Source organism: Glycine max, chromosome 14 (assembly GCF_000004515.6).
Source record: "Glycine max cultivar Williams 82 chromosome 14, Glycine_max_v4.0, whole genome shotgun sequence".
NCBI lineage: Eukaryota > Viridiplantae > Streptophyta > Magnoliopsida > Fabales > Fabaceae > Glycine > Glycine max.
The window spans coordinates 16940-38883 of record NC_038250.2 but is presented as its reverse complement, the minus strand read 5'-3'; the positions used below and the strand labels follow the sequence as shown (position 1 = coordinate 38883).

General features: G+C 35.7%; 1 protein-coding gene across 2 annotated transcripts; it reads right to left on the bottom strand.

The window, feature by feature from the left end:
* On the bottom strand, positions 1-20192 carry LOC100801578 (brefeldin A-inhibited guanine nucleotide-exchange protein 1). 2 transcript variants are annotated; one of them, XM_003544535.4, is made up of 11 exons: positions 18835-20192; positions 15366-15683; positions 11254-11587; positions 9855-10277; positions 9051-9343; positions 6236-6509; positions 5433-5932; positions 3353-3674; positions 2375-2729; positions 1255-1937; positions 1-1024 (listed from the first exon to the last, which is right to left on the bottom strand). In XM_003544535.4, exons 1-11 carry the CDS (start codon positions 19866-19868, stop codon positions 416-418), a joined length of 5145 nt encoding a protein of 1714 aa, XP_003544583.1. In that variant the 5' UTR covers positions 19869-20192; the 3' UTR covers positions 1-415. The 2 variants fall into 2 exon arrangements, with proteins under 2 accessions (XP_003544583.1, XP_025981293.1); XM_026125508.2 differs by lacking the exon at positions 18835-20192 and having other exon boundaries at positions 11254-11597; positions 15366-15547.
* Between the last annotated feature and the right edge of the window lie 1752 nt (positions 20193-21944).

Below are 21944 nucleotides of genomic sequence, written 5' to 3'. Positions count from 1 at the left end.
TAACAATCTAAAAAAAGAATATTAATTATATATCTTAATTCCTATGTCACAACCTTAAACAACATCTGAAAAGGAACAAGACTATTGTTTCGGTTCCTTAGGAGAGAGTATCTCCTTCCACTAGGACTCAGTCTCCATTGGTGAAAAGGGACAAGTTAGGCCAAGTCGTAGACTGCCAGCGGCTGCCTAACTTAGTTTCTTCGCTATCTATCTGTGGTACTTTAGTATTCTGCTTGAAATAAATTTATCATTTACATTAATAGCACATACAATCACAAAAAACCAAGAGTAACACTACACAACAATGGTGAGTAAATCAAGATATGACCATGTAATGGCTCGTTCTTTAGCTTATAAGGAAAATGCTGATTGATATTCAGCAACGTCCAAAACCAAAGTATGCCAAAACTAAAACTCAATCCATTATAATTTGGCCAACAGATGAACGGAACATATTACTCAGGGCATGTTGAACTTCTCCAGAGGTGTGTTCACTCCTCACGAGATCTACCAGTAAGTGAAAGAACCGTGGAATATACCTCCTGAATGAATCCTTTTTCAGACCAGCCAATCCTTGCAATGCTGAGATGACTAAAGATGTCCTAGCAGCTATCTCTTCCTTCTTTGCTGAGCTCAGAGGGAGTTTTCGATGAGGCGCTGGCATGGTATCAGACTTGTGAAAAGTGGAAATGGAACCAGCACAATTTAGGTATATGTCCAATACGGTTTCACACACAGCAACTAACTCTTGATCTAGCTCTATCTCATCATGCATAAAATTATCATGGAGACGTATATTTTGTAGAAAGTTGAGGTGATTCTGGAAGGACTCATTTTCAAAATGAACCATGGGAGGGCCAGATATTTCCAGGATGGAGCAAGCTTTCTGCAACTTCCTCAGTAGGATTGACTCTCTGTTCATCGCACGAGCATGTAAAGCAATAGATGAATATAATTCAATAAGGACTTTGATGCTGGCTGCACATAAGGATTGCTGGTGCTTTTTGTACAGATCAGTTGCAACCTACAAATAGAACACAGAAAGATATCATCAAGATGAACTCATTCAGAGGTGAAATTTATATCAAGCAGTACTACATGTCTTTAAATATGTTTTCATGAAAAAACTAACAAAACAAAATCAGTGGATTACGATTTAAATTCAGTAGATGCATATAAATTGAATACTAGGAAATTTAGTGCTTATGTTTTAATTGTTAACTTATGCACATACAAAACGAGCAAGAAATAAACCTGTACAATAAGTAGTTGCATAGCAATATGGTTCTTCATTCTTGACACAACATATGTGGCCGTTTGCAGATTGTCATCATCAAATTCATCATTGTTCAAGTCATGATCAGAAGAACTTTCTAAGTCAGCAGAAGACTGTGAAATGTGAGGCACCTCAATATTATTCATGGTTCTCAAGACCTTCATGAATCCTGGCACTGTTGACATAGCTGCATCTTTCAAGCATAGAAAAATCTCTTTCCATTCTTCTGCTGAAAGCCTGTTACCAAGGTCACCTGTGAGACGCACTAATCCAGCAACTCCAGTACTAGCTGGACCCTGAACAGGACTTCTAATGAACCCTGTCAGTACTGACACCACGCCAGGTAGCTGAGACCTCACCACATCAAAGAAGGTGACAAATAAATCTATTAAACATTCTGCTGCTACTGAATAAGTCTCAGAATCCCATGTGCTTCCTTCAGTATGCACAGATACTGAAGAAGGTGGACAATGGACCTCTTGTAGATTCATCTCTCTCTTTCCAGATACTGAGTTATATACAGGGAAAATAACAGAACAGAAAATGCTATTCCAAAATGTGTGGGAGAATAGATGACCATGATCCTTCAAAATGTTAAAAAGCATCTCCAAAGAACTCTTTCTGATAGCTGATCTTGGATCAGAAGTTAGTTTTGATAACCCTGCAATGAAAATATAAAAATATTAACTTAAAGCAGAAAGAACAGACAAGAGTTATGGAATTTATGTTATCTCACTGCTGCACAAAATGTGGTTAAATCACTATTTCGTTTTCCTTTTTGACACTAACTAGGAGCTAAAGGTACCACTTATTTGCTACATCTAATAAGAGAAGTGCAAGCAATTCTGTTGACAAAATGCAGCAATCATCGCTCAAGATTTTAACGCAAAAACTTAATACAAAGCTTAACATAATGTATATAAAGGGCCAAGTCAACAGGAGTGTGAGCAATAGACATTTGAGATTTATGCAATCAATCAAACAGAATACATACATTTATTGGACAAGATTCACAAGAATAAGTTTTTTGGTTCACCGTGATGGTAGGTTGGCCACTGTACCAAATAACTTAGGGCATATCATCTAAATGCATATTACCTGATAGCAAAGGATTCCAAAAGGAGACATGATCACCGTTATCAGTATGAGCTTGTAAATCTGAAATACCATTTGCTACAACAAGTGATGGGCCATCAACACTGCTCTTATTGCAAACAAGTCCTCCATCAGCAAGTCTGACTGCACAGAAACGAAGAAACGCAATTGCATTGAGACTAACGTCACTGTTGAATCGGCTATTTGTAAATGTCAAAAGGCATCGGACACAATCAGTGAAGGTCATTGTCTCTGTCTCAGTAATATAAGGAAAAAATTGACGCACTATTTTCTCCATGGTCTCAAATGCTAATAATACAATATTCTTCCGCTCATCAGCTGCAGCAGCTGTAAAAACCTGAGAGCCAAAAACACTGCATGATAAGTAAAGATTGTTCCATTATCTCAACTCACAAATGCTAACAAATGACATGTGCATTTTCTTCTTGCTTGGGAAGGAAGCAGGGACATTAATGAAGCCCGTATCTGAACATGGATAGTAAATGTCATTATTTTTTTTTTTATCAGCTAGTAAATGTCATTATATTAACAATTTGCTGGTACACTAAACTTGTGTATTGCATTTAGATTGTTGAAAACCCTCAATAGTTTGACTAGATATGTATCCTTGATGTCCCTTTTCTTTTCTTTTTATTTGTATTTATTTCCTTTTTAACAAGCCGTTTTAGAGGTATTAAAATTTGACCATGAATATTCATTCCTGAAAGATTGTTTAGACTTTAGACTATCTAAATTGCCAACAAATGTGTGTATGCAAGTAATCAAATGTAACTTTTTCTTGAAAAGAATAGTAAACAATCACAAATGTGCCTTCTAAATTTGTTTCGCTTTCTTCAATAAAAACAATTGGGCAACATTTGACAGTTTCAGTTTTTGTTGTTTATCAAATGGTCTGAAACCATGTCTAGGGAGAGAGGAGGGAACAGGGGGATGGGAGAATCAAGCAAACTTCAACATTACCATAAAAACACTTTTCCAGCCAGATTTCACATTACTGACACGGCTAAGGACCATCTGTGAAATACAACGAACTATTAATTCTCTAATTTCTGTGGTGTTGCTTTTCTGCATAACAATCACAAATGGTCTCAGAAATTCACTCTGGAAGTTATAATTAGCAAGCTCCTCACGCTCCAAAAATTTCATTGCAAGTTGTCGCAGTGAGTCCATTGCAAAGATTGCAACTGACAAGTTTTCTGACAATCCAACCGACACAAAGAAATCTGAGAGAACATTCCATATGCGAGACCATACTAATCTGATGCGGTTCATATTATAATGCCTGCAAATGCAACCATGTTCTAGTCTTAAGTAGATTGAATGATCATTAGAATTTTAATCATAAATGTGCATGAGAAGAGAATAACTTGGAATCACCAATTACAAGCTACAAAGAACATGACCGAGAGAAAAATCACTATCCCTTTCTTAAGGTCTACTAAAATCAACAAAGGATCCCCTTTCAGGCAAGTAACATTTCCCTCATTCTAAAAGATATAACAATTAACATAAATATGTTAGAGTTAGAGATATAAAGCCATTCTTGATCCACCATGTAACAGTTTAATCTTTTTGTATAGTTGTTCCTTGACATGATATTAGAGCTTCCAGGACCAATCAGTTAGGAGTTCAATCCTTGTAAGCTCCCACTTATAAATGAAGTTGAATTTCAGCAAAAGGAAAAAGTGGCTTGTGCATTTTTTGTGCTTTAACCTCAAATGATTCTTGGGAAATGTTGGAGGTATAAAACCATTCTCAAGATGTATTATATGTTTTTCAAAATTAAAAGATGATTTTATCTAAATTGATTCCTTACCGGTTCTACAATAGATACATTCTTAGAAAGTGGGTTATGGGCCTAACTCAACCCTACAAAACTGACTTGTAAGGTGAGGATTGCTCCCTATTTATATACTATATCTCAACACTATCTCTAGTCAATGTGGGACTTCAACTCACCCCTCTTTTCCCATGGCTACCAAACACCACAACTAAGGTGGGCTAGGGGTGACCCCAATTAAGGTGGCTTTCCAACATACATGATATCTTAACATATCTAATAAATACCCAAGATATTCTAACACTCCCCTCCAGCTGGTGTGTATATATCATATGTGCCAAGCTTGTTCCATATGTATCTGCAAAAGTCCTAAAACACCCTACCTTGCTAGTTCTTAAGAGCTTTGCCTGCCAAGTAGCTGATGGTCACAAAAAATTCCTTTCTTTTGAATGACCATTTTGTTATATAAAATATAACAGCATAAAAAGATCACAACACTCAAACACGGTTACATGGGACCAAGGAGATTGAACATACCTAAACCTTCAATCTGCCAGGTTACTTAGCATCCAAGTTACATCCATATAATTCCTTATGAGTTATGACAATAGTTGAGCTTATCTTAAAATTCTTACTTTTTCCATCTCTAACAGCCACTTTCTTAAGATAAATATCAAAAGCAATAGGTTTTATGTATCAGGGCAAGGCATTAACATTATTTCGTGCTTGGCATATTTTTTTATGCATGACCAGTCATTTCAGATGCCGCAACATTGGACTAAATGCCTAAAACATATGACAATGTCAACACCATATTCAATATGAGGAAGAGAAAATTTTGCTGGGGTCATGTATTCATTTTTTTTGAACGGCCAAAAATAATATTATATATATAAGAAGCATAGTACCAGAGGTACTACAGGAAAACAAAGGGTAACATCCCCTAAAACACAGAAAAATAACCAACAGCCACCAAAATCAACAAAACCCATCCCTACAAATGACACATTAGATGAATGACAAAGACATATAAGAGGATGTATTCATAATTTCATATACTAGGATATTTCATATTCATACCAAAACACACTATAAAAAGTACAAATAAGGAATATAAAACAAAATGGGCAATGTCTGAGTGTAAATTACATGGTTTATATTCACTGTACAAGCTCCATATGTCAAGAAAATTATTACTTAAGAAATCTGAATGAATTGCACAAAGAGAACATCTATCATAAAAAGGACAAAGAAACTTACGCAATTTCTACTATTTTAGTGAGGCCAAATACACGGGGGTCTGTTGGAGACTGTAACTCTGAAATGGAAACTTTACAAAGTGCTTTAACAAATGCTACTATTGCTTCTCCATTCAACCGTTGACTATGAGCAAACACATGGTTCAGTTCAAAGTTCCCAATCTGGTCCAGTAGATTCAAGTTTGAAATGAAATTATTTATCTGTTCTGTTGTTAATATTGCAGAAGCATTGACCCCAATACTTGTACTGTCATATGAACTACCACGAACAACAGCCACCATGGCTGGATTCTGGAGTGTTCCTTTCTTAAAAGAAGAGAAACCTAATGTTTTCAGTGCTTTCTCCTCCATTTCAAGATTAGTTGAAGTGAAGAAGGTTGCATCACTTGGGGCACCCTCACCTAACAGTTGCAAATGCTCAATTCGGGAGAGGCAAGTTAATATGTGTTCCCATGCTTCATACAGATGATCTCCATCTTCAATCGCAATTGATATTATTGCCTGCACAAAAATAAGATTTAAAAGATATTAAAATGACATATACATGAAATCAAGTGGCTCATTCACATGATAAACTCAAAAAAATGTACCAATCACATTCTATTTTCATGCGAAGGATTAAGCAAATAAAATAAAAGTGAAACCATTCATCACTGCTTTCTTGGTATAAGTACAATATGGCTAGAATGACATTAATATATGGTGTGCAATAAGCAGTTATCATTATAAATGCAAAAGGAGAATAAAGGTGTGAGTGATTTGATTTGAGTAATGTCAATGGCAGCCAAATTAAGATTCACTTACCTTGACAGCATCAACATTTTTCTGTTTCATATCTCCAGCACAGTGCAGATAAGTAAATTTGGCAACAGATGTAACAAAAGCATCCCTTTGAGTCTGCATACCCATCACTGCAGTAACATGCACAGCATGTCGAAATCCTTGTAAGCATTGAGAAGTTGCTACCCTGTCATCACTCTGATCAAGTGTTACACTGAAAGCAGCCAGCATAGGCCCCCAACAAACTTCCACCATAAACCTCAGTATAGCCACATCAGTGACAACATGATACGCAGATCTGCAATAACAGGTAAATAGAATGTCTAAACTCTAAACTATGAAATGCGTTGAAAGATTAACATCCCTTATGTAATCTATAATCCAGCAGATAGCTAAGCCTTAAAGGAAAAGGAAAATGCACATATGAAAAGGATGTAAGATGCAGAGCCAGTACACAACCATAAATATATAAACAATAAACAACAACAGTTGTAGCATTTTCCCACTGGGTGGGGCTGGCTACATGAATCAAAAGGTAAAATCCTCTCATATATCATATCAATACACAAACTATTTAAATCTAAATCTTTCTTAACGGTTTTCCCAAAGACTTTTCTTAGTTTTTCTCTACCTCTAACTATTGGGACTTATATAGGTCTTCTCAACAAATGCTCAAACCACCTAAAGCAAGAATCTACCATCTTTTCTTTTCAACAATAGGTACTACCCCAATGTTCTCTAGAATGCATTCATTCACAAACTTGTCTGTATGTCATCGTAACATTCTCATCTCTACAATATTGAGCTTTTCTCCTTGTTGGATTTCATTGCCCAACATCACAAGCCTTATAGTTATGTAGTGAGATTTTCCCTTAAGCTTGAGTGGTACTTTTCTATCACAAATAACACCTAAAGTACTCCTTGATTTCATCCATCCCACTTGAATTCTATAGTTTACATTTCCCCATCATTTTGTATGATGACCAAGATACTTGAACTATAGAACCTATGACTTGTGGTATGTTATAGTCTCCAAATTTCATGTCCATACTAGAATTAGTGCGCCTCTAGCTAAACTTACATTTGATATACTTCATTTCCCTTCTACTTAATCAAAAGTCAAGCTTCCAAAGTTTGTCTCCTCCTCTATTGCTTCTCATTTATTTCTTCTCTCAACTACCCAACCAGGGCATATCATCAACAAAATGCAGGCATTATGGCATCTGCCTCATGGATATGTTCAGTAAGAAATAAGAACATCCAAGACCAAGTTAAAAAGATAGGGGTTTGAAGCTCACTCTTGGTGCAGTCGAATAGTTATAGGAAAGTCCTTTGTGAGCCTCACCTTATGTTCACACTCTAATTTGAAACCAGCTTACATATCTTTGTTTGCCCAACTACAAGCAGGACGAACTCCTTTCATTTCCTAAGCCTTCCACAATACCTCTCTTCGTACCCCACCATATGGTTTTTCCAAATTGATGAATTGTCCTTTTAATTCCTCTAATGTCTCTCCATTAATTCCTCCAATGTCTCTCCATTAATCTTTGTAGGAAGTATATTTGCTTTCATGGGTAACCTCCCTGACATAAAACAAAATTCATTTTCTATAATGACTACTTGATTACCCTCTCTTGTAGCTTCATAATATAGCTCATGAGCTTAATATTTCTATAATTAGACCAGTTTTAGAAGTCACTCTTGTTTTCATACTCATACATAGAGAATAAGGCACTTCTCTACTCATTTAGCATTATATCCAATCTCATAATCTTGTTAAACAACTCAATGAGCCATTTATGCTCCTACACCCTTTTCATACCTCATGGTATATAATTTGACCGACGTCCCCCTAAAACCCCTCCATAAACACTTCTTTCAAAACTCCTTTTTTTCCCTTCAATTGCTACCATTTTATCCTTGAAATCCTATCTTAACCATTTCTCTTTACTATCCTCTTGAGTTATATATCCATAACCAAGATCATATGCTGGGTAGACAAGTATTCTCCTAGTAAGTATGACTTTGCAATCCATGCAAAAGTTTCTATCTGATTTCCTAATTAGGAAAAAAAAATTAGAAGCATGTCGCCTTACTTTAGTATGTGATAGGATGTTCTTCCCATTACCTAAAACAAGTGTTAGCTAAAGCAAAATCTAGAAATGATTTTACCCTCCACTATACTCTAGACAATCATTCATGTGACCAACTAGATCACCTCAAAGGAAAATCTTTACTTGTTTCAAAATTCCTTTAACTAAACCTTCTGAATACTCTCAAAAATGTATTAGATAAAAAATATTAAAAAAAAAATCCATTGAAAGATATCAAGTAGCAGAGCCAGCCAAATCAAAGCCTATATACAAAACATTGTGGAAAAGAAAGAGCTTAGCAGGTCTAGTTTTGCAACCAAATACACTTCCAAAAAAATTAATGATAAAAAATTAATGCTTAAATATTTTTTTGATTCCTCAAATTGGAGCCAAGTTTCTTTTCCTTTTGGTTTCTCAAATTAAAAATGATTATTTTTGTTCCCTACTTTGAAAATAGCCCTCTTTTGGTCCTAAAGGTTATTTTTTGCAATCATTTTAGTCTCCCTAATAAGGACCAAAAGGGGCTATTTCCAAATTAGGGGAATGAAAAAAACACTTTTAAATTTGGGGAACCAAAGGAAATTAGACCCAAATTTAAGGTACCAAAAAATTTTTTTTTTTTTTATCAGCAAAGGTAATCTATATATTAATTGGAGTACCAGAGGTACTTAATAGTACATAAAGGTACCAAAATTATATTTAAGCCTAAAATAAAAATCCAAACATTGAGCAATGTCTTGGCTTACTCTGATTTTCGTGAATTAGTTTTAAATTGCTCCTGAATGTGCCGAATGAGAAGCCCATTTGCACCCACTGCTTTTTCCTCACTCTGCTTCCAGTTCACAAGATTGAGTATACCTTCTAATCCCAGCAATCTATTGAAGCTATTTGCTTGTTTATTCTGAGGTGCAGAAGAATCAGCATTCATTTTAATTTCATTTTTAACAATTTGGTCATAAAGTGCCCCAAGATATTCCTCTGGTAAATCCTTTCCATCATCTATTCCTCGGTTGTTTCGAACAAAATCAGCCTTTGTCATCTGGAAAGCCATTAACATAGAATATGCACCACAAATTCAGGTCAAACCTATATTCAGCATTGTAAGATATTCTGAATTTACAATCTCAATTTTGTAAAACAATACAAGAAATATAAGCAATCAAATGATATCCAAGTCATTTACAAAATGATATTACATGTTATAGCTAATGGTGTTCACTGTGTTTCCCTGACACAAAGCTATAATTTACCATAACTACCACCACCTACATAAGAAGATAAAAGAAATGGAAAGAGAAAGTAATTGATATTTTCAAAGCTGTATTCAGAATAATACGTATAAATCACATTGCCTTTATAGGATAATTTTCTATGATTAAAATTATCAAATTCAAATTTCACCAGTAAAATATGATGTACCAACTATTAAAATTCAATTAAGCCTAATAGAAACGAAACTACAACTAGATTGGACATCAAGTAATGTCACAAAGCTGGTACTCTAACTGTTGAGCCTAAGACATCATATAAAAGATTCAGCAAGGTCAAACCTTATCTTTCACCATATTATTATGAGCATCTGTATTAAGCATTATCACAGAGTAAGCAAGAACGTAGGCAGTATCTGCACTGCTAAAAGAACTAGGGTTGCATTTACAATAGCGCTCAGCAAACTTCTCCATGATACGATCAATTTTTTGTGCCTCACCAGGCAACCTGAAGCCCTGAAGAAAAAATCGAATAGCTTCACCAAAATCCATCCCTTTGAAGTTAAAGGAATCTACATAAGCATGCATAACTTTTAGAGAAAACTCCTCCCTTTCTCCCAAATAGTCACCAATCTTGGTTTCATCAAGGCCAGCAGTGTTCTTCAGGAACAGTGCCACTTGTTCTGGAGAACAACCAATTTTTTTGTTGCTTATCAAAAATTCAATACCTTTTGGAGGTTTTCGATTAAAAAGTGATATGCCTTTCTGCATTTAACCCAGAAAAAAAAAAAGCATCAGCATAGAATATGAAAATTTGCAGCTGAGGAAGACGAAATTATGTATAAATGCAATTCATGGGAGCAGAAGGAGAGATACAGAAGAGAATTGTACAGACACAATCCAGGTTTTTGGGTAGGTAAAATCAACCAATTAGAACTCAATGTTATGCTAGTATAAGAGGAGTTTAATATTAGGGAAAATTAAGATTTTGGTTCCTCTAAAATTTTAAGAGTTTGGTTTTAGTCCCTCTAATTTTTTTTGTCTATTTTTGGTCCTTCTAATTTTGAAATGCACCACTTCTGGTCCTCCAAGTGGTTTAGATGACGCTTTATAGAGAGATGAAAGGTGATGTAGATAGCACTTTTTTTTTTTTTGAAAAGCCAAAGATAATATATATATATTAATCATAATGAACACAGCAGCACCAGAGGTACTGCTGGTGATTGGTACATAGGTGTAGCACACAGATAAAAACAAACCCCTTCAATACAAAACTGAGAAAATCAGTTACAACCCCCTCCCGTACAAAACTGAGGAAATCAGTTATCCAAAATATAGCACTTGGAGGACCAAAAGTGGTGCATTTCAAAATTAGAGGGACCAAACACAGACAAAAATTTAGAGGGACTTAAACCGAACTTTAAAAATTTTAGAGGGACCAAAAACATATTTTACCCTTAACATTATGACAATATAACAATTAGTACCAGTGGTCTACTAATATTACAGCAGCTTTTTCTATTAGTGATGTATAGACTTTTTGCTTAAGCAAATATGTAGTTTTTTAATCTTTCTCAGTTGGTGGTTCAGAGCATTTTTAGTCTCGAGCCTAAAACTGAGCAGTATCTTGTACCTTTTTAGGACCCCTGGTACTCAATTAATACATATAATATATTTGCTGATAAAAAAAAAATTATGACAATATAACAATTTGTAGTCCTCTGATTCAAGTAATACATACCTGAAGTTCGATTTTATATGCCCGATGTTGCTCTAACGTGGCAGCATCTGAAAATTCAGAATTTACATCAGAATGTAGCTCATGATCAGAAGCATTTCCTTCTTCTACATTTAGTATTAGATGATTCTCTGCTGCACTACTGCTTTCAGGGCTCTTTGCTAGATCTAAATCTCCTATCCTTATCTGCTGGTCCATCCATGCTCCCATAGACTTAATAATGCTGACCAAGCATTTCACAGATTCATGTCGGAAAGTAATATCCTGTGCTGGAGACAAAGCAGTGGTTGACCCTGTAGGTGGTCCCAAAGCGGTTTTCAGAAGACCATTGACAATCCTGCAAATATCTGATGGAATTATAAGAGTTTAAATACTAAAACAAGATGCAAAATCAAACAAACATAAGTAAATAAAAAATCTGTCACTAGATATGTACTGCAGACCTTGAATAAGCGTTAACTCTTGGAAGCAGACAGTGCTCCAAGTACACCATATAAGCAAACGACTCAATAAAGAAGCAAGGAAACAGTTATAACCCTAAAACCCAAGGTATGGCCTCCAACATGACGTTCTACTCCAAATAACTAAATCTTTTATCAGAACTAGTTACAAACTAACAATTCCAAAAGCTTAAGCTGTTAAGGTTTAGACAAATAAATAGTTTTATATTACACCTCTAAGACACCGCCTTGCACAAAAACCTTTTAAAGCTTTAGATCATGTTTTACTCAGTTTTTCTTATCTCATTTCTAGTATTTTGATACCATGTCCAATTTTCTGCATTATTGCACCCATGTAAAGTTTTAAAGCAAACTCTTTTGTTTCTTACCTAGTCTTGAAAACTTTCATTCTGCCACCAGCACTCTTTATCTTGGTCCAAAACCTTTTAATTCACTCAGGACTACTCAGGCAAGTGATAGCAGCTCTGGGCTTCGAGGGCCAGAATCCTCCGAAGAATTCAAGAGAAGAGGGAAACAATTGAGAGAAAAGGTAATTTCATTCATGTCTTGCCTTATTACATTCATCATATATATAGTGGTATGAAGAATAACAGAATTTGTCATCTTCTGCTAGCATAATCCTAACAGAAAGGAATCTACGGCACTAATGGCAGACAAAGCTAAGGGAATGGCCAGCTCAGCGCATCACACGAAATCCTTTAGGTATGCTGGTGCTATGTTTTTCCTTTTGGGCATGTTTACTATATGCACCTCCTTCTTGCTATCAGCAAGCTTCCAAATCTTCTTAGACGTCTCATTCCAAATTAATAGAGTTGAGAGAATATGAGAAAAGAGAAGAGAATGAGATTGAGAAATCAAATGTTATTCAACCCAAGTCACAACTGATTACAGTTATAGATTATATAGATGATCTAACAACTAACAACCTAACCGTCAACTAACCTAAGTTAGTTGATACAACTGTCACCAGCTGTTACACACTAATAACCTCTAATCACAAACTAACTACTAACCATAGTAGTTAGACTAACAGCTTACTGAAATAAAGCAAAAATACATTGAGTAATGTAATACTCTTATACCCCCCTGCAAGCTCACCAGGGATTGGAAGAAATTCTTTGAACTACTCTGAGCTTGGATCTGAATGAAACAAATGAAGCAGGAGAGAGGGCCTTGGTCAGAATATCAGCAAGTTGATGTGCTGCAGGCACATGAAAAACATCAATCTGTTTGGTGATGACCTTCTTCCCAACAAAGAACCGATCAAGCTCCATATGTTTAGTTCGAGAATGAAGAACAGGGTTGTGAGCAAGAGAGACAGTGCTGGTATTATCACAGAGAATGAGAGGAGTGGTATGAGCAACTTATAAGTCGTAGAGAAATCAAAAATAGTTTGTCCTTCCTCATTTAGTCCTCCAAAACCCAAACCAATATGAGCTCCTGAAAATTGACTTGACTCACGACCAACATATCCACTTAGATCCTTGCCTAAGAAAATCTTTTCCTCTTATGGAAGGCCTTGTACCAACCCCTCCATATCTTCCCAAGACTTTTCTTTCACGAGTACCTCCAATCCTACTTGTGGTGTATAAGCACTGATGATATTGATGATCTCTTATGCCACAACTAATTTTACGGCTAAGATTTTGTCCCCAATTCTTTTTAAATCCACCACGCTATCATTGAAATCCTTGTCTACAATAATAGCCTTCCATTTATTCCTCTAATTTTTCTCATGTATTAAAGTTTAAATCCTGTGGTATCTAGCTCCTTAGCTTCTTTTTTTTTTTTTTCTCTAACCCATTTGATCTCTTGTAGGTACATATTGTGTTTTTTTTTTTTGCACAGCAAAAATCTATATTGTATTATAAATAAAACATAGGCAATGAAAAGCCAAACCCAACTATAAAAGATAAATACAATACAGCTGACAAGATAGGTCAAATCCCTCTAAGAGAGTTCATCTTTCAAGTTAGTTGACCAAATGTTAAAATGAGTTTGGAAGCCCTTCTCCAAACACTTTAACCAGGACCAAGTATGGATAAGGCTTCATCCATGACTTTGTCAGGGTTGAAAATCTGGTTATTGAAAACCAAGTTGTTTCTATGATTCCAAATAGTCAAGGACAAAGTTATCCATAAAACCTCCCATCTCTTGTCTGTGCTTTGCCTATTCCAGTGAGAGAATTGGAGAAAGTGATTCTTTGGCTCTATGGGGAGAGGACTCACTCTATTAACCCATCTCATAGCCTCCCACCAAAGAATCGTAGTTTTGGTGCAAGTGAACATAACATGGCTGGCAGTTTCCTCTTCCGATTCACATAAAGGACAGCTATAGGAAGGCATCCACCTGTCTCCTTCTCAGATTAGCCCTAGTAGGTAACCTGTTTTTGAATAATCTCCATGAGAAAGCAATTGCTCTTGGAGGAATTTTCAGATTCCAAATGATCTTCGATGCACTGTCCTCAATAGCATCACTATCAGCTTCCTGCAAGAGTTTATAAGCTGACTTTGTGGAATAAATACCACTAGGGTCAGCCTTCCATATTAGAAAATCCCTGCTGGACTGTTGGATGTGGATATTCTCAATCTCAGCCAAGAAAGCTGCTACCATGTCAATTTCATGGTCAAAAAAGTTTCTCCTCCAGTTTAGCTTCCATTCCCATCTATCCTCAACAAATTCCCAATTAAGTTGATTGTAGAAGTCTGTTGTCTACTCATTTGATACAGAGTCAGATATTTGTCTTGGAGAGTTAAATTATCCCTCAACCACTTGTCCTTCCAAACCCTGATTTTGACACCACAACCCACCCTCCACTTCAGGTTATTACTAATGCTATTGTTGTCCTGCTGCTGAAAGACAACCTTTAGATCTTTCCACCAATGAGAGAAAATACTGTTGTTTCTTCCAGAGATCAAATCCTTCCATCCACCATATTTAGACAATAAAATTCTTGCCCAAGGCTGGTTCTGATTATTAGCCAGCTCCCACCCCCATTTGCCAAGCAAAGCCTCATTAAATTTGATCAAGTCTTTAATCCCTAACCCCCCTTTATGGTATCCAATATCCAGGAAACCTAACCAAGCACCTCTAAACTAGCTTCTTCACACACACTCATCCAGGAAAATGTGAGGACTCTTACTCATTTAACACTACATTCAGGCATCAATGCAACGACTATACCTCATTTGACACTATACTCGAGTCACACAGTGTGATATTTCCAATTGACTAACTTTATGTTAGTTGTCGAGGGCCTAGCACAAGTGCACAACCCTCCTCCTTTATACTTTATTACTAACAGAACTAATTCTAATCTTCCAAATCCTTAACAAAGTATTTCAACAATCCTAATTTGGCACCAACACACCCAAAACCTCCGCAACAAAAGCCAAATCTAAATCTAAATTTCATACAATTCCAGGATAAAGTTAGTCAACCACTATCCACCACCCTAGAAGGCATCCTTTTTTTCTATCAATAAATTAAAAAAAAAATCCAATGATTTTGCATTAACAAGGTTATTCATCATTTTTTTTTGGCAAACAAGTTTATTTATCACCTTTGCTTTTTAAAATATTAGCCCATGTTTGTTCTTGAAAACTGACCACTACCAAGGTATAAAAGCAACAGAATATTACAAAAGCAAGATACCTTTCAAATATGTTTGAAGCATCCACATCACAATCATAGTTGACAAAAATGTCAATAATAATCTGAGGATCTTGAGATATTTTGTCCAATAAATTAAGGACGGTCATTTTTTGCAGAAAACTAGGCTGAAGAACATTCTCGAGAACTCGAAGGATAAGCATCGGAAAGAACATGCCAATTTCTTTTTTCAAGCCTGATCTAAATTTTGATAACAGGTTCATGAAAATGGAACACTGAAGTTGAAAAATGGCCATCGCGGACAGGGCACTGTTCTTCAATAATGACAAGCAAAGATATTGCTTGATGGCATTGAGAAACCTGCACCATGTAAAAGCAATATAGGTGTCATGATAAATTATTAACAATAAAATGGAAAATAAAGATCTTAGGGAAAGAACCTTTATACATATGTGTAAGTCAATGTCATTGAATGCAAAGAGAGAAGTAAATTCTATAAGCTACTATTTTTACACTCCACCTCAAGTTAGATCATATAAATCATATGAACCAAGCTATTAGAAAATGTAGCAAATCCAAGGACCCTCAAGAGAATTAACAAACACATCTATTACTTATTTTGTGAGAAAATGAGAAAGGAAATTTTCTGAATGTGTTTGAGATTGAGTCTTTTCTCCGGCCAACAGAATGGACTTATTTATATTCAAGAAAAGTTAATTAATGCAAAAACAATTTACAAGAGAATAATTAAAGTACCACTATGGCACTACTTTCTAAGATGCAATGAACCTAGCTACACCAAGTTTTTTTTTTATCAGCAAAAATACTAATATATTAATAGAGTACCAGAGGTACTGAAAATACAATAGTCACCTCAGGATTGGTCCCTATACAATAAGTGAACCAAAGCTGAGGAAAAAAGATAATACAAAGTTTGCCTTAGGATGCTATCCTATACTATTAGAAAATCCTGCTCTGATATTTGAGGATCATTGATTGAAATGTATAGTGAAATCCTTCTCCAAGTGTGTGAGCCATGTCCATAACAAAAAAAGTGCATCATCTAATAATCTGTTAGCGTTGAATGTCCCATTGGAGAATATGATGTCATTTCTTTGCTTCCAAATGGTCCAAGTCAGCGCAAGCCACCACCATTTCCATCTACTAGCCCTCTTTCCTTCTAACGCTCCGTGAATGTGGTAGAGAAAATGATGCCTTGGGTGCTTTGGGAAAGCCCCCAGCAAATTCACCCACGACCATGATTCCCACCAAACTGGAGATATCCTATTGCAATGAAAGAATAAATGAGATGCATTTTCCTCCTCGGATCTGCAGAAAGGGCACGTTGGATCATCTACCTCAATTTGCCTCCTCCGCAAATTGGACCTTGTCGGTAGCCTATCTCTTATGAGTCTCCTAGCTACACCAAGTAGCTAGGCTACTTGGAAAAATTAACATTAAAGAAGCTCTTATCTCCTAATATACTCCTATTTCCAACATGTTAATTCAAATTTTCAAGGCTAGTAGTGCCATAAAACTAGACAAAATCCTGCATGAAGTGGAAGTCCACCTTTATGTGTTTTGTTCCTTCATGTAAAACTGTATTGGATGGAATTTAAAGGTTGTTTGACTTCACATATTAGTCAAATTGCATATGCTTTATTTCTCCAAAACTCAATTCTTGAAACAATTATTTCAACCATATGAGTGCAAAGCTAACCAATGTCATGGGTCAATACTATGCTTCTAGACTTAACCAGGGGAAACATCCTGCTTGTCACAGTATTACATCAGGAAAACGAAGAGAGATGGTAAGCAAAATGGGATTTTAGCCCATTGTTAGTGTGATGGACTAATGGTTGATACGACCACAAAGCATGCTTGATCTTATCTTGAATTGTCGCTCCATGAAAACACTCTGACAGGCTAACCATAATTATCAGCTTCCATGATGCTATGCATCAACATGCTAGCATGATTATATAACACTATCAACAACTATATGTAGAGGAAAAATATGGTTTGGCAATTGGCCATGAGCGAAGAAAACCAATAAAAGGCCTACTAAGAAGAGTTCATCAGATGAAGGATAGCAAGTAGAGGAAGGCAAAGTAAAAAAAGCAAAACAACTAGAAAGAACTTGGATCTAAATGACCTCTCTAAAGACTAGGATTTTGAGAAAATACAATGGTGTTGTTTGATCCATGTAACAGAACCTAGTGGTTAAAGCCTTTTTTATAGTTGTTGATTCTGATGAATTGTGTGGTTAATGAAATGCCTTTGTTTTGAGACCATATACAATCATCCATCTTATGTCTATACATAAAAAAAGATCTTTTTTATGTATCAAAAGGGATATCAATTGAAAACATTGATGGGTCATAAATTGAGAATTCTCTAACTCCGATAACTAGTATACAACCCCACCAAAAAATCAAAGGATCATCTATTTATTTCTTGAAATAAAAAGAGCAGATAAACAAAGAAGCAATATGAAGAACATGATATACAAGAAATATTCTTTAAACCACCACACGTAGCAAAGAGGCCATCATATAGAGATTTATAAAATCAGTAGCTGAAACAAGTTACATCCAAAACTTCTTCAACTTAAATTGAACCAACAAATAAAAAAAAAATTATGGGCAGGCTAGCAGGTAGATTTGTGTATTATCACATTATATGTTTAATTAACTTGTCACCTTCTTATAATAAAAAAAATGTTGCATATTAGCTATTTAACTCCTAAAAACAGTATAGAATTATTATTTTATTGAAAAAGCAATTTTATTTGAGAAAAAGGAGATTATAACTAGGGTAGGATAAGATACCCCCTCAACAGAAAGTTCTTGACACAACAAGGAAGATAAAAAAAAACTGTAGCAAGGCTGAGCTGTTTCTCTTTACAGAAGAAATTGCAGTTCTCTTGAAGCAGATATGAGTAAACAAAAACGATAAATATAAGCCCATCATCTTACAAGTTCCAGGGCAAAGAGATTTCCTAAGAGATATGAGCATTCCACTACAACCAAACACACCAAAGGACTATCCAAATGACATCCTAAACCAAACTTTAAGGTCTTATTTTAATTTACCAAATTTGTTCCAAAGTAGAGGACACACCAAGCATTCTCCAAGAAGCTCAGAAACACTGTTTCAAAGAAAAAATAGTGACCTTACAGTTTAAGGGCTGCAATTTTGCATGAAATTGTTTGCCTTGATCCTGTTAACTAAAGAAGGGAATGGTGGACACATAAATAACTGTTTGACTTCTAAACGGGTTTGAGTGGAAGCATCTACAACAAAACAAACCAGGAGTTCAAAGTTCAAAACTCAACGAAAAATGCAAGTAATTGAAATTCACTAGTTTCTCTATCCTCATATCTCTACAGAATTGAAAGTCTCACTTCAAAAAGCCCTTGAATAGAATAAAAGTTCATAATGCGTGAATTATTACATTACATTCTACAAATAGTGGTTGTACAGGAATAGTAAGTATGATACTACTTGCCTCTCATTCACGCGCCATATTGAACCACCAGTATCCATGACTACCTTAAGGAGCTCCAAGGACAAAATTTTCCCTCTCAAGAGGATACGATCGTCAGGGTGCTGTTGAGATGAGAATTTCATGGACAATTTGCACAAATTCTTAAAAAGTAGAAACCCATCCTCCCTTATTTTACTTCCTTCAGCTCCAGCTTCACTATCGAACTTGTCGGTACCTGTTTCATCCGCTGTTTTGGGCGAAGGTGTGTGGACATTCTGCACTTCCAGAGGAGGTGATATAGACGATGGTTTGAGAGGAAGACCCTCACTGGCCTCCATTATCTCGTTGATAAAATTTTGGCAAAAGTGTATGGAATTGCCCTCGTTCAAATTCTTATCCGTGAATTCCAAAAGTTCACTGACAGAAACCCGTTTAACACAGACATCCATGGAGTCTTCCTCGACTCTGGTGAAGACAATGGTCATGATCTGAGCAAGAACCGATTTAGCACAGATCTGATTAGTGCCATTGACCCCCCCGAGGTACACATTATAACAAGTTCTCACAATTTGAATGAGACAATCTGCCCGGATCAAAATGCAGGGGGATCTTACAGCTGAGAGCAAGACTCTGAGCACGCCCAGCTCAATTGCCTCCTCCCCAAGGCCACCCGACTTACAGATAGCATCAATCATATTGAAGACAATGCCGGACCGATTGATCTCCCCGCAGACAAGGCCGAGAGAGAATAATTTAAAGGTACATTCAAGAGCAGGCTCAACAACCTTGGGGTAGGCAGAGTCAAGCGCAAGAAAGAGAGGTTGAAGGACACAGTCGGCATCTGAGGAGGAAAGACCTGGAATAGGGGATTGGGTGTCGCCTGGAGACGTTCCGGAGGACTCAGAGAGGGATTCAAGCTTGTCAAGGGTGGATTTGCAGGCGGAGACAAGGTGAGAGTGCTTACGCCAGGCGGCGTTCTTGATTATTTTATCCAGTGATGGACCGACAACTCTGCCGCAGCGGGAAGGACCTCCAAGAGATTGCGATGCGGACATTTTCTTCTCGGCGATGAAGATAAAAAAACAAGATCATAAAAATTACTCGCATAATAATATCACTGATCGAGGAAAATAACTGAAATCTCGTCCGTTCACAGATTCATTGTCCTAACGGCTGGAGATTTGGGAATTAGCGTGCATGAAGCGCTATATAAGCATAACTCCGTCATTTGCTGGTTGAGAGCCTCTGCCTCCTGAACCTACGTTTGCGTAATAAGGAATTGTAAGCTAACCAGGCAACATGTACCACATGGTAACCACACAGGTACCCGGCCGTATGGTTTAGGTCCTTTAGATCCGACCCAACCTAGACTCGATCTGAAATTATGGTTTTTACAATGTGTGCTTGTCTGATCCATTTATTTTATTAAAATAAGTACTTATAATAAATAAATTTAAACAAATAAACTCGTAATAGTTGTGTTTAAAATAAATAAAGAAATTTTAAAAAAATATTAGTGATAAATACAAACTCCATGCATTCACCACTAAAATATCAAAGAAATATTTTCTAACTTTACTAATATTTCCATCATAAAAACCAGCCAACCATATCATTTGGTAATAGAATGAAATTAGACAATGCAATTCAAATTGTCATTTGTCAATCATGTTTTACATGGTCATGCAAGAAAAGCAGTTAAGTATTGTTAACTAGTGCACCAATTCTTCCAAGTAATAATTTAAAATGATAAAATCAAGTGTCTAAATATAGAATATAAAATTTGACATAAATGAAAATAATTAAGTAGAGCACATTAAAGAGATAGAATACAAACAGTAAGGGGATGAATTGTCAGTTGAGGTAGAATTACGGAACATGTTGAGACTCAACCTACCAAAACTACTCTTAATACAACATTAAGGGTTTTTCACTATTTAATGTTATTTTAATTTTTATCTTCATCCACTAACATACCCTAACCATGATCCCTTATGTGAAAAAGCCTAAATTACCTAATTTCGCTCCTAATCCCTTAAGAGCTATATCAAATATTTTGCTTTAAAAATAAAGATACATAAATAAAACTAAATAATATCATTCTACCCCTAGACATGGATTACCTAGATGCTCTTTTCAAGTTCTTAGGAGATAAACATTTTCCAATGGATAAACCCTATAACACTATATGAGCATGGGTGATCAAGCCATAAACGTGATATTATGCACAGAAAAAAGATAATAATATCAAAATAACATTAAATAGATAGTTAGAATTATTACATCAAGAGTGTTTGGTTGTTGAGCTCCCAATAATAGGTGATTTAGCCTCTCATTATCATGAGAGACTTATTAATACAAAAAGAAAACAAGAGGTGCAGAAGAAAACGGAGGAAAAGATCCCCAAGTGAATGAGTTATCTCTTCTCTCGTGCCCTAGCTTCTTAAAGCAAATTATTCAAAGAAGAATGGGTATAGGATACCAAAAATCCTCTTAACGAGTAAATAAGGTACAATTAGGGATGAGCAAAGAAGATATTTCAAAATTTTCAATATCCAAATACTATTTGCTTTGGTGTAGCGGTTGCTTTGTTATACCATTATAGCATATTGAGTACTTTAGTTTTGAGCATGTTATATAGAAACTATTTGTTTTGGTGTAGCGGCTGCTTTGTTGTACCATTATAGCATATAGGGGTCAGGTACTGCACTATAATGTGGGGTTATTTGACTACTTTGACTACACGACCAAGGTATTTAACTTTTACTCTTTATAGTATTTGAAAATACAATCAAGCATTCAAGCTTTTGCTTTTGGATAAATTTACTTGTTCAAGTACAAATCAATTAGAAATCCTTCAATATAAAAATTATTGTCTTCTCAACATTTTTGCTTGCATTTTGACTTTCTTTTTTCTAAAGCTAATAACTTTAAAGATTTTTGGCATTTGGCTTATGACCAAGTAATGTGATTTATTCTTTTGTTGTTATATAGATATAGATGTTCTATTTATGTTTGCAAAAAATAAAAAATAGTGGGTTGTGTAACTTGATGAAAATTGGTTTTGATTGTTAGTATGTTCAAAAGGACAATGCCAAGATTGCCAATATTTAATAATAAGCTATATTTTA

Bases quoted from the DNA above. Each gene is read 5' to 3' on its own strand.
- LOC100801578 (XM_003544535.4), bottom strand. From the start codon at position 19,868: ATGTCCGCATCGCAATCTCTTGGAGGTCCTTCCCGCTGCGGCAGAGTT. The intron at 11,588-15,365 runs GTATCTTGCTTT...AGATATTTGCAG, and splicing joins GCTTCAAACATATTTGAAAG to GATTGTCAATGGTCTTCTGA. The intron at 5,933-6,235 runs GTAAGTGAATCT...ATTTTTGTGCAG, and splicing joins AAAATGTTGATGCTGTCAAG to GCAATAATATCAATTGCGAT.